This window comes from Zea mays, chromosome 3, assembly GCF_902167145.1.
Source record: "Zea mays cultivar B73 chromosome 3, Zm-B73-REFERENCE-NAM-5.0, whole genome shotgun sequence".
In the NCBI taxonomy this organism is placed as follows: domain Eukaryota; kingdom Viridiplantae; phylum Streptophyta; class Magnoliopsida; order Poales; family Poaceae; genus Zea; species Zea mays.
Window position 1 is genome coordinate 148,632,923 of NC_050098.1, and position 13,411 is coordinate 148,646,333.

A 13,411-nucleotide genomic window follows, 5' to 3' on the forward strand; every position below is an offset into this window, starting at 1 on the left:
TAGCACAACATATATATTAGGGTAGCTAGCGAAATTAGTTTGATTCCACAAAAAAGAACGCACAGATATATGACCTTAGTACTTACATGCCCCCGCGAGAAGTATACATCTTCTGGCCCTAGCTAGCTAGCTAGCTCATCTAGTGCCTGTCAATAATTAATCCTCCTGGACATGCATGCCGATCGAGGAGGACGTCCCCGGGGAGTAGTAGTACGTCGTCGACGACGACGATGTCGTAGTCGGCGTGGGCAGCCGGCGGCGGAAGACGAGGCCGGAGACCCGCACGGCCACGAAGACAGCCGTGCCGATGTCCACGGCGATGTCAACGACCTCTTGCAGCCTGCGGATGCTTCTTCTCATCACCACCCGCAGCAGGACCTGGAGCACGAAGTCCATGGCCGCCGCCGCCGCCGCCTACAGCTGCGGAGAGAGGTAATAAGGTAGTAGCTAGCTCTCACGCTCAGCGCAGCGGGCAGCAGACAGCAGGTGGCTCTTGTTTTTAATTTGTCATAGTGTAGCTAGCTTGTTGCTAAATATTAAAACGTACGTGTACGAACTATGCTTGTAATTAAAATATATGTGGTGCGTATTACTGCAGTAATTTTTAAACTTACCGAGGTATATATGGTACATGAAATCACGATACCAGTAGCAGTACCCTGTAAGATCCAGGCACGCATCCATCCCGTTGCATTTTATGTCGTCATCTAGCTCGATGGTTAGCTAGCTAGCTAGCTTGTTTTGAGATGGAATGAAATAAATGCATTTTAAATTGGGACCAGCTGTGATTAATTGAAGAAACTCGTACTTTTTTCCCGTGATGATTTATTTTAAGATCTATATGGTGCTGTTTTAATTTTAAAATATATGTGGTGCTGTTTTAAAGCTTGCATTGATCGTAGAGTTAGTGTGCGTGTGCACGTATACTGTATATTTATAGGGGCGCCGGCCGGGATTAGGTTAAAGTGTGAGGCATTCTCAATTAGGCCTAGTTCGTTTCTATCGGATTGCACCCGGAATCGTTCCAGCTAATCAAAGTTTATATAAATTAAAGAAACAATTCGGTTAGGAATCGTTCTGACCCACAATCCGGCACAAACGAACAAGGTCGCCGACACGGATTTGCAACATGCTGATGTGCTCATCGCCATGTGATGCTACACTGTACGTAACTGGCCGCTGGCTATCCATCGTCCACATGCAATACAAGATGAAAATATACAGTGTTGCGCCAATTAAGTGCCTGTAAAATCTTTACAACCTTAGCAAAAATATGAAAAGATGTATATATAGTTGCCATGCATTATTCGCAGCTGCTTTAAGTTCAGAATAATTTTCCTGTTTTTTTGTTTTGTTTTGCAATCTGTTTGTTGAGCAGATCAGATGGCGTTGTTGTGATGCAGAGCAGGAGCCGAGTGACTGATCGATGGCGATCCGGGTCCGGGGAGGGGGTGGACCCGGATGAGGACATGGTGTGCTCATCGCCGAGGCAGTGGGCACGCACCCCGAGGCGCTGCCGGTCTTTCCGTTCGTTCCTGCTCCTGCAAGCCCAGGGTGTCGACACTTCTCTCCTGCTGTGCTGTGCACTGCATCCCATCCCCATGGCCATCCATCACATCATCACGACAGCATCCCGGTTTCTTTAATTTTCTTTTTTATTTTTGTTTGCTTGTTTTTGGCTTCCAATGATCCGTCCACCTATCATTTTCGAAGTAAAACATACGTCATGACAATACTAAATGCTAGCCTTGTTTGACACGAGCTCTCAAGCATCTCCATCACCAGAATTAATGAGGGGAAAAACAGTCACTAGACTGGTGACGCCACTTAAATATGGATTATTCTCTGGCTCTACTTATGTGAAGTCCATCATTTGTAAGCTTTTATTCTTTGACTATATATACAACTTTTGTTGCTTGCTTGCTTGCTTGTACTTCAATAATTCGCACTAAAACGTATACACCTCATGATGCAGTTAAGGCTTCACCTAACTTATCACAATTTACCTAAGTTTTTATGTCTAAGGCCGACTAATCTTAGATAAGTTGTGGCACACTTAGTATAGAACCAAATAGATTCTTAATACTTCAAGTGTAATCTATTGACATTGGGATATGCAATATAATATTCAATTTAGCAGCCAGCATATAATATTTTTAGCATCTTTTGCCATAAAACTAATAGTCTATTTTGTAGGGGTTCAACTTGCCTTAGTTATATATATCCATTAATTTGATGTTTGTCAACTTATCTGGTAGCATATCCCCCTCCCCTCAACCGGTAACAAAGTTCTCTGCCATTATATTGAGAAGAAACATGAATACAAAGCAAGGGGAAAAGGAGATAAAAATAAAGAACACCACAGAAGAAAAGTACAGTAACATAACAAAAATACCAAGTAGGACCTAGGACGTGCAAGTGGAACGAAGTATGTAACCACAACACCAAACTACCACTCTAGACAAAAAGAGCACAATATCATCCAACTCAATGGCCCCGCTAAAACACCGAGTAAGAGTGCATCCATGTATGTAATGTAAGGTGTGTATGCTAGGGTTTCCACTCAAAAAACACAACCATTTTGTGAATTTTTGTACTTATATCGTTAGTGTAAATTAAACCATGAGCCATTAATATTATACTTCATCGGTTTCAATTTATAATTCGTTTGTCTTTTTTTTACCAAGTTTGACTGGCTCGTCTTATTTATTTTTTAAAATGAAAATTTAAAGTCATGTTTAAAGTATATTATATGCTAAAGGATACCACAGTAAAAAATAATAAAATTTATGATTTTTAATAAGATGAGCCGGTCAAATTTAGGTAAAAAAAGTCAATCAAAATATAAATTCGGACGGATAGAGTAATAAACAGCATAATTCATTAAATTTAATTAGTAAGCTATTGCTTACTAGTCCCACGTGTTGACTCTTGGCAGAAGATAATCGCATGATATTGTAGATAAGTTTTTTTTTTGAAATGATATCTCACCATATTTTTCATTAAGAGGAAGAGAAGACTACTAAACAAGCTATATTGGTAAGCCTATCTTTACCAAAACCAACACGATCCATGCCATATCATCTCAGAAGGATCACTAGTAGAGTTTATACCTAAGTGATTAGATAAAAAAATTAAGATCGACACTAGAAGAAGTAGCAAATACAATGGCATGACTAGCAAGGATAAGAAGCCACGACCTCCACACAATCAACCAATAAAAGCAAGAATAGTAAGGGCTTGGCGCTCTATGGCCACATGATGAGGACCTAACACGATCTTGAAGCACATCTTCCTGTGGTCCTTGATCGCTAGTAGTGGCCTTAATACCAGATCGTGGGAGTGGTTAAGCATATAGGCTCCTAATTTAGTTTTGGAGATGAACAATAGTATAATCGTTATAACTAATGTGTGCTTTGTAAAGGCACTATAAGTTAGACAGTAATGATCTTTGATTAATCAGCATCAATAGTTTTCATGTCCCTATAGATGTGTCATTATAAAGACACAAGGGTACTAAGAGTAATAGAGAAACGATAGCTAGAGAAACAGGGAGCGAGTCCTAACGTTGTAGAGCATGTCTACGAAGTCATGACATCACAACCTAATACACATAGATTTGTATAGAGGGTTGGACTACAATGTGTGTAATCTTAAACATCCTCTTGTTGATAATGTACATATGTATGCAAATGATAATGTACATATGTATGCAAATGACACACAAGATTACGAAGTCTAGTGTTAAGGGATTCCAAGACCTCCTATAGGATGACAGTGTTGTGGAGAGCTAGACCAACTCTAGTTGTGGATGTCTTGGCTATATTGAATTGATTGTTGTTAGTTGGTGTTTGGTGAGGATTGGAGTTTGAATGGAAGTTGAGTGGAACCGAATGGAGATCCCCATTCTGTGTGAGAGATTGGACCTAAATTGAATCTACTCTACCACTCTGTTTTATAGTTCAAGGGAGTGGTAGTCTTACACATACACTATATATGGACCCTACTTGTCATCTGATCAACTGCCCCTATCATGTCTTGGGAATGTAATCATGAAACATGCAATAGACATGCAACAATGTAATCATACCTAAGGAGGTGACTAACCAGAGGTCTATTAGAGTGAGGAGGGCATATTATTGGTGCCTAATATGGTTCCTTGTACCTTTTACTATAAGTTAGAACCATTGTACTGCTTAGTGATGGTTATATAGATTTGTCATCTTCTATAGCAGGCAGGATTGTCTGACTAGATATGGCCATAAATACAATGATATGGTTGTGTAGTGGCATCGGATACACATACCCCTCTACGTGTGTCAGGGTGCAGGCGTGCCTACAATATTGTGCTCACATTTAATGTGATCTCCGTTGTAGTTATTGTTGGCGCCTTTTTGGTCACCAAACACTATAATTAACCGCCTGGCGGTACTTAGCACCTTTAGATGATGTAGGGTTGTTGGGGGCCTTCGGCTTCCGAAGGTCCTCAAAAACATGATTTGACAATGTTTTCCAAGTGAAATATGTGGGCAGGTATCTTCGAAATCGGATCATGAGCATACAAGAGCACAATCAGGACGAAGCCTGAACGAGATTATGACGAAGGTCTAGATGATCACGAAGCTGTGCGCATGAAAGCTTCGGCATGATAGCAGAAAAGGGGAACCGACTTAAAGATGAAAAGGCAAATTAGACCTCAAAGAATTACTATAGAGTTATTAACAAATGTAAAGGGCATGGATGTAATTGTACATGGGCTGTGTCTCTTGCCTATAAATAGATGAACAGTACTCCTGTACTGTTCACGCTGACTTGGCATTCGCTTTTTGCATCACGCCTGTACCTTTACTTTCCGTCAAACCGAAGGTACATTTATAATTTGGTATTCTGGATATGATAATGCAAATAAAAATAAGTTGATGATAATATCTATATTATTTTTTGTATTTCGTATATGAATTCTTCCTTATCATCTATTGTGCTTACGAAGGTTTTCTCCTTCATAACCCTTCGTCCGGAATTTGTTATATCCGAAGGGACATAATGTCTTGAAGGACGAAGGACTTTAATATTTAACACTTTTCATGTTGCCTTGTTCTTAACTCTTAGCATTTGAGAACAAGTCCCCAACATTGGCGCCCACCTCCGGTGAACTCACTTCCATTTTTTGAGTTTTGAACACCTTCGGCAAGCATCACCTTCGTCATGCCGCCAAAGAAAGCTTCAGCAACAGGGGCTACCGCTCTGCAGCCGCTGGATCCCAATCAGGATGTCCTTTCTCTTAGGGAGGCCCGAAGCCAGAAGAGGAAGGCCACCAGTCCAACGCCTCCGGAGGACGACTTGGATCAAGAAATCCAAAACTTAGAGATGCTCCATCAACAGGTCCAACGGAAGAAGGAAAAGATGGCTCGTCTAGCTGACCTGCAAAGGCAGATAGACGAAGCCTCTGAAGAAGTTCGTCATCTTGCTCAAGATGACCAGAACCGAAGGCCTCCGCACAGAGAGCTTCATCAGGAGGGCTTCTACAACGAGGACGACTGGTATGAAGATTTCCATCATGGAAATTTTGCTTTTGATGATACTTCTCCTTTGTCAACAGAACTGCAGGCTACACCTTGGCCCTAGTCTTACAAGCCACCCCAGCTCCCCATGTACGATGGTCATTCAGACCCGAAGCAATTCTTGATGAGTTATGAAGCAACCATATCTTCGTATGGTGGCAATACTGCAGTCATGGCAAAATATTTCGTCATGGCTGTCAAGAGTGTTGCACAAACCTGGTACTCCTCTCTTCGGTCAGGAACAATCACCTCATGGCAAAAGCCGAAGGACATGCTGATAACCAGCTTCCAAGGGTTTCAAACGAAGTCGGTCACTGCTCAAGCTTTATTCCAGTGCACTCAGGACCACGAAGAATACCTTCAGGCGTATGTCCGAAGGTTCCTGCGTCTGAGGGCACAGGCACCAACAGTGCCCAATGAAATTGTCATTAAGGACATGATTAAGGGGCTTTGGCTGGGACCTTCAGCTCAATACTTTGCCAGGAAGCCTCCTCAAACTTTGGAGAAGCTGCTCCAGAAGATGGACGGGTATATTCGAGCTGACAATGACTTCCGCCAAAGAAGGGAGGAAGCATACAGGTTCTCTGAAATGACCAGGGGCTTCGGAGGAAGATTCCATCCGAGGCACGTCAGGTCAATTCACAACTCTACTCAGAGTGATGATAGAGGGAGTCAACAGCAAATGCCACAGTACTCCTCGCAAGCTTCGGGGCAGCAGCAAAGCTCTTTCCGGCCGCCAGCTCCAAGGGGCAGAGGCGCCAGGGCTTCGGAGGAAGATTTGGGGATCAGCCAAGGAAAATTTATTGTCTATTCTGTGGTGAGGACAAGGGCCATACCACCAGGATGTGCCATGTTACCATCCAGAAGCAAAAGGAGATAGCAGAAGTTGCAGCACAACAGAGTCAACCGAAGCAGGTCATGCATACTGCTTCGTACCATTCGCCTTACATTCCAGAATATGTAGGCAACCACCCTGCAGCTTCTGTTGCTTCGGCAAGCCAACCCCAAGCATCTTGGCAATAGCCTCCACCTCCACCACCAACGCAACGAGGCTAGCAGCCAGAAGGGAGTCAGCACACTCACCTTCAACGGGACTTCAGAGAAGAGTCCGAAGCTCGCACAGTCAATAGCACTGTGCCAGAGTCGAAGCATATTTACTAACAAATATCCTACCCCGACAGCAGTTTTTCGCATTCAGTATTATTTTATTTTTAATAAGGAACAATTATGGGAGGCTTAAGTGCTTTTTGTCGTTTTTAATCTCTTGTAACAGTTTCGCTTTTTACCATAATGAAAATATATCTTCTCCATAGGCTTAAGTTGCCGAAGCATAAGAATTTATGGTGGCAAGGAGGACCTTCGAATTATCAAAAATTTTGTTCTAAGGAACGCAGCGTAATTTCTTCGAAGCAGCAAAAAGTCGTTCCTAAGGGAGCGCAGTGTAAGTTTTCTGCTCAAAAGTCGTTCCAAAGGGAATGCAGAGCTTACAGCGAAAAATAAACGCTGATTCCGCTGAAAGTAAAAGGCGAAGAAGCTCCTAAGGGAGGCTTACAGCGAAAAATAAACGCTGATTCCGCTGAAAGTAAAAGGCGAAGAAGCTCCTAAGGGAGGCTTACAGCGAAAAATAAACGCTGATTCCGCTGAAGTAAAAGGCGAAGAAGCTCCTAAGGGAGGCTTGCAGTGAAAAAACGTCGATCTTCGGCAAATATCATTTTGCATAACATCACATCATTACATCATTTGTACAAGCATAACATCATACATCATATTACATCAACAACGCAAGAAGGGGGTCTCAGCATTCATATTCGAAGATTATTTCGAAGAAATAGTGACAGCGCACAAAAATAGCTATCGAGGAATTATACCTTCGTCAAACTCTGAAATGAAAAGATCTATTGATTATTGATTTTACGAGGATTGGTTACTGATTTTATGAGAACACGGATATTATTTACGAAGCATGAAAAGAAGGGAAGGTGTTTTTTCGCCGAAGGCTCAAAAACGGTATGTATATATGAAGTTTCATGCATCGTAAAGAATAGAACCATAAATAGCTAAAGTTACAAAATATTACACATGTTTCTCAACAAGCATTATATTCTAAATGTTTTTACAACAGCATTTAATCTTACCTTAGAACTACTTCTGCAGCTTCGTTTAGTAGCTGGTCAACGACTTTATCCATGATGGCTTCGGCCATTTTCCTAATTTCATCGTCCCCCTTCGCGTGAGGGTCCGCAGTTGACTCGGAAGGTTCTGAGGAAGGAGAAGATACGGCTATATTACTATTACAAACCATGAACAAGTTCGAAATCAAAAAATTACAACAAAGAGCCAAAAACCACTAGTCAATACTTATTTGCCCTTCGGGCTCTGCACTTTTTTCAGCGGCCTCTGCTACTTTTCTAGCGTCATGAATGCCTTTTTCGCTTTTTCGTATAATTTCTTGGGCCATTTCCCGGCCACCATTGTCCCAGATGTCGGTGAAAAATTTTCCACCGACCAGGCTCGCTTCGGCCGAGGGGTCTTTTATATCTTCAGAGGATAAGGCGGCTTCGGATTATGCCAAGAATTTCACGTGGTCACAGCCTTTCCTCTCCAAAATGGTAGCAATCTCCCTGGCACCCGAAAAGGCACATATGTCTCCACGACTATTCAAAATTTCTTCAAAGGCTTCAGCTTCATGGCTGATCCATTCAATTGGACCTTCGGGGTCACCCCTTATGAATTTCTCTTCACTTGAGAAAGCGTCAACGCTGGCGAAGCTGGTTCTTACTTTCTTAGCACATTCTATAGATTTTTCATAGCATCTTTTCTTAGATGCACGAAGCTCTTCAACGTTTTTTTCCAAATGATTTGCCCATTGTTCACTGATTTCTCGTTTTGTTTCTTCAAGTGTGCGTTCCTCTTTAACTCTGGCTAGTTGTTTTCGAAGATCTTCAATTTCACGCTTCTGAGCCTCAGCTTGAGCTTTAAAAGTAGCTTCGTCTTCTTTTATTCTATTTATCAATGAATGTAATATTTTATCTTTTTCGAGACCTTCGTTCCTTAGTTCAATTACTTCGGAACGAAGGTTGCTCAGGGCCATAACACACCCTTCGTCTTCAGCATCTTTTTGAGCCCTGAGGGCGTTGCTTAGTATAAGGCCCTGCAAAAATCGTGTGTGTGTCAATAAGTTTAAGCAAATGAAAATTTTTGATTTCAAGAAATAATACAAAGACCTTCGTTTTCGCACCTTTAAACTATTATACGCCAGGATGTCGGCCAGCTCGTCTTTTGATAACACCGAGAGCCCGCTTTCTAGTGTTGGGAATCCGAAGCTCTTGCTCATCTCCCGATAGACAGAAATCTCCTTGTTGTCAGGGAGACAATACAAGAAGTCTTCTTCTCCGCTGCCGTTGAATATCAATGCCCCCTTTGGATATTTCAGTTTTTGGGCATAAAACTGAGCCTCTCACTTTTCTTTTGCAGTCAATTCTTTCCCTGAAGCATGTCGTAAAATATAATCGAAAGCTTCGGAAAATGCTTCGGGGGCGGCAGTGCCAGTTTCTTCAGCCAAAATTTGTTCTGTTGTTTCTATTTCTTCGGCTTCCAAGGATTTCACCTTGGCGGGCTCTGAAGGCCCAGCTTCAGTTTTAGCTTGGTGCTTTGAAGCTTCGACACCCAAGGCTTCGATTTGCACTTCGGAAGTCTCGCCAAATTTCTTCGGAGTAGTGCTCGAAGACTTCATTGTCTCCAATACATCCAGTACATTAACCATTCTTTTTCTCTTGGGGGTCATCATTGGCATTGGCATTGGCACCTCAATTTTTGCTGAAGGACTTAGAATTTCCGATGTCTTTGTTTCTTCAGCCCTCGGTTCTTCTATTTTTTCCGCCACCGGCACTTCGGCCAGCCCTTCAATATTCGGCAGGGGAGTTGGCTCTTTAGCTTCGGTGGCCGAAGAGGTCTCACCGACAAACTCAGGTACTATGGCCGGTTCAATATAGCGTGGCCGGTGTGTGAGAACCTTTATCCTTTTCCTCTTCGGCTCCGGCTCGCTAAGAGCGGCTGAAGCAACTTCCTTCGCAGAAGATGTATTCTTTCTTTTTTGACCCCGCGCTGGATAACGGTAGTCGGGGTAGACAAACCCAATTGCATCAAATACTCGGTTGAGTCTTTTCTTTTTTCGGCCTCCGAAGGCCGCTGACAGAGTAGTGTCTTCAGCCTTCGAGTATGATCCAAGCAGGTCATCGCTTATGGCCTCAATACTTTTCAACCAGTCATCATCTGGCTCAACGAACTTATCTCCGTATTTGAATGTGTATTTTAGCCTGACTAGTCCACCTTCGTCAGGTTCCCTGACGGTTTCCTTCGGCATTTCCCATTTATCTGCAAGTGGCCATACTCTAAAGGCAATGTGTTCTTGCATCAAATCCCATGTCCCAATAAAAGGGCAAACCGCGCCGAAGGCTCTCTGGCATTCTTCGGCTGCTTCATCCATTTCCACCTTCGGCCTTCGAAGGCCGAAGCGTTGCCAGATAGTGCGCATAATGATATCTTTAATATCTTCCCGTGTTTTCAAATCATTCTTCACATAAAACCATTCCGTCATCCAGTCGCCGGGCCATCTTTTTCGAAAGGTTGGCACGGGACAGCTTGACCCAGATCGGGCCCCGAAGCTGTAGCAGCCAAAATTGTTGTGATACTGCTCTTTACCCCAGGGTTTTGTCTCATACAATAGCTCATGTATGTTGCAGAAACTTTTTGCATTTGGTTCTAAACCTTGGCTCCTCATGGCCCAGACGAAGATGCCCATCCTTATGATTGCTTCGGGGGTAATTTGATGAAGGCAGATTTCAAATATCTTCAGTATTTCCACGACAAAACTGCTCAAAGGAAACCGCAGCCCAGCCTTTAAGAAGCTTCGGAATATCACGACTTCATTCTCCTCGGGAGTCGGACAAGTTTTCTCTCCTTCGTCAGCCCTCACAATAGATAAGTCCCGAAAATATCTACCCCTCATATTGACAAGATGGCTTTGTTTAATACTTGATTTACCAAAAACCGCATGGCTTGGTCGCCAAGGTCGATCTTCGGAATCTTCACCACCACTATCCACATCATAGCTGTCACTGTCGCCAGTGTCTTCAGATAAACCCTCTAAAATCTCCCTGGTAATCTTCTCTGTATTTGTCTTTGCCATTGATTGAAGAAAGCCAAGATGCATCTCCTCAGAAAGGCTTAGCTTTGATTCAGCAACAACCTTTTTATCTTTAGACATCTTCGAAAATGCTGAGAAAGTGCTCTCGAAACCGAAACTTAAAAATTTAAAAAGCCAAGCAAGAGTTGTTGCGCAAGGGCTAAAAGTCGAGTGAGTAAGAGCAGATGGCAAGGAAGCGTGCCAAATAAACTCGTGGTGAGCTCTTATTTATACACCTAGTGCGTTGAAAACTGGAGGGTCCCGCTTGTCAATGACTGTTGCTATTCTAGCAAAGGGAAGGTGTTTTTTTAGACCTTCGGCTTAAGGCCTTCGTCCATGTCGCAATATGAATTTATCATCCTAGCAAATTAATATTGCGAGGGGCTACTGTTGGGGGCCTTCGGCTTTCGAAGGTCCTCAAAAACATGATTTGACAATGTTTTCCAAGTGAAATATGTGGGTAGGTATCTTCGGAATCAGATCATGAGCATACAAGAGCACAATCAGGACGAAGCCTGAACGAGATTATGACGAAGGTCTAGATGATCACGAAGCTGTGCGCAGGAAAGCTTCGGCATGATAGCAGAAAAGGGGAACCGACTTAAAGATGAAAAGGCAAATTAGACCTCGAAGAATTACTATAGAGTTATTAACAAATGTAAAGGGCATGGATGTAATTGTGCATGGGTTGTGTCTCTTGCCTATAAATAGATAAACAGTACTCCTGTACTGTTCACGCTGACTTGGCATTCGCTTTTTGCATCACGCCTGTACCTTTACTTTCCGTCAAACCGAAGGTACATTTATAATTTGGTATTCTGGATATGATAATGCAAATAAAAATAAGTTGATGATAATATCTATATTATTTTTCGTATTTCGTATATGAATTCTTCCTTATCATCTATTGTGCTTACGAAGGTTTTCTCCTTCATAACCCTTCGTCCGGAATTCGTTATATCCGAAGGGACATAATGTCTTGAAGGACGAAGGACTTTAATATTTAACACTTTTCATGTTGCCTTGTTCTTAACTCTTAGCATTTGAGAACAAGTCCCCAACAAGGGTCAAATAAAGTGGTTATCCTAAATATGGGGCAACACCTCTATGATGGTCACCACCTATTTGGGACCAAACAGCAACGAACCCTAGGGCCTTCTCGTGATGAGCAATACCTTGGGTTCGGCTTCGTGAGGTGAACAGTGGCGGTGGTCTGCGATGGGTCGCCGGGTCGCCTGGCAGTGCTCGCTACGGGGGCACGGACGGTTCATGGCTCTGTGCCAGACGGTCCGCAACCTAGCGGCAGAAGCAGCACCTTCCCTGCGCGAAGTCTGGACGGTCCGAGCTCTGGGCCGGACGGTCCGTAATGGCACAGGATTGTATTCTTCTCCTCATAGGACCTAGATCTTGTCCCCTAGGGGAGAGACCTTAGGGTGCTCTAGGTCAGCAGGTCACCTGGGGTGTCTCCAGACGACATAGAGTCGCCTAGAAAATAAGAGATCAATTCGAGGAAGAGATCTTGATTGAAGTAGACGAAGTAGATCTTGCCCCTCAGGAGGGGTACAGATCATAGGGTCGTCCTATGGTCGGCAGGCCACCCCAGGACGGATCTAGACGACGTAGAGTCGAATAGGGGTGGAGGTGGATATGCGGAAGGCTACAACTAAAGTTACGCTACATCTACTTCTAGGGCAGGAAAAGTAAATAAAGTAGATAGATTCGATTGGAAAGTGTTCAGGGGTTCTCAATCGGCCGTACTCCTTTATATTTATAGGGGAGGAGGTCTGGACCTATTCCTAGGAGATAGACAACAACTCCCACGTGATTAGATGGATAACCACACATGAGATAAGGATAATCACCCGAGTTAATCTAATCGCGGGGCACGCGGACTCTCTGGGCCCAAGGGTCGGACCGTCTGCCCCTTTTGGTGCTTAACATATGTCCCCTGCCTTTTGGTGGAGCTTGGCGAACCAAAAGTGAAAGGGAATAGGGTTTTAACCTTTTCCTATAAATTTTTTTGGTGGTTGAATGCCCAACACAAATAATTGAACTAACTAGTTTGCTCTAAACTATATATTCTACAGGTGCTAAAGGTTCAACACAAACCAATAAAAAGATCAAAGTTGGGGTTCAAAAGAAAGGAGCAAAAGAAACCGAAGAGAACCCTAGTCTAGCGCAATGGACTGTCCGGTGTGCCACCAGACAGTGTCTGGTGCCCAGGGCCGTACGAGTCCAAACTTGCCACCTTCGGGTTTCAGAAGAACCGCTCCGCTATAATTCACTGGACTGTCCGGTGTGCCAAGCGGAGCAACGGCTACCAGCGCAACGGTCGACTACAATAGCTCACTGTCAACGCTACAGTGCGCGGCAAAGTCAGAGCACACCGGACAATGAACAGTAGCTGTCTGGTGCGGCACCGGACTGTCCAGTGCCACATGAAGACAAAGTTCCAACGGTCAAAACCGTCAGAACCCTAACGGTTGGGTGACGTGGCTGGTGCACCGGACTGTCCGGTGCGCCCATCGACAGCAGTCTGCCCCAACGGTTGAATTGGTGGTTGGGGCTATAAATACCCCCAACCACCTCCACTCCAACCATCCAAGCATTCACTACTCATTCAATACAAGAGCAATACACAACACTTCAAGACATAAATCAAAGC

The 13,411-nt window shown here is 43.5% G+C and overlaps 1 protein-coding gene across 1 annotated transcript; it reads right to left on the reverse strand.

Annotated features, from left to right (window-relative positions):
* Positions 1-472, reverse strand: LOC100275936 (uncharacterized). Its single transcript, NM_001328164.2, has one exon. It carries the CDS (start codon positions 394-396, stop codon positions 157-159), a length of 240 nt encoding a protein of 79 aa, NP_001315093.1. The 5' UTR covers positions 397-472; the 3' UTR covers positions 1-156.
* Between the last annotated feature and the right edge of the window lie 12,939 nt (positions 473-13,411).

Bases quoted from the DNA above. Each gene is read 5' to 3' on its own strand.
- LOC100275936 (NM_001328164.2), bottom strand. From the start codon at position 396: ATGGACTTCGTGCTCCAGGTCCTGCTGCGGGTGGTGATGAGAAGAAGC.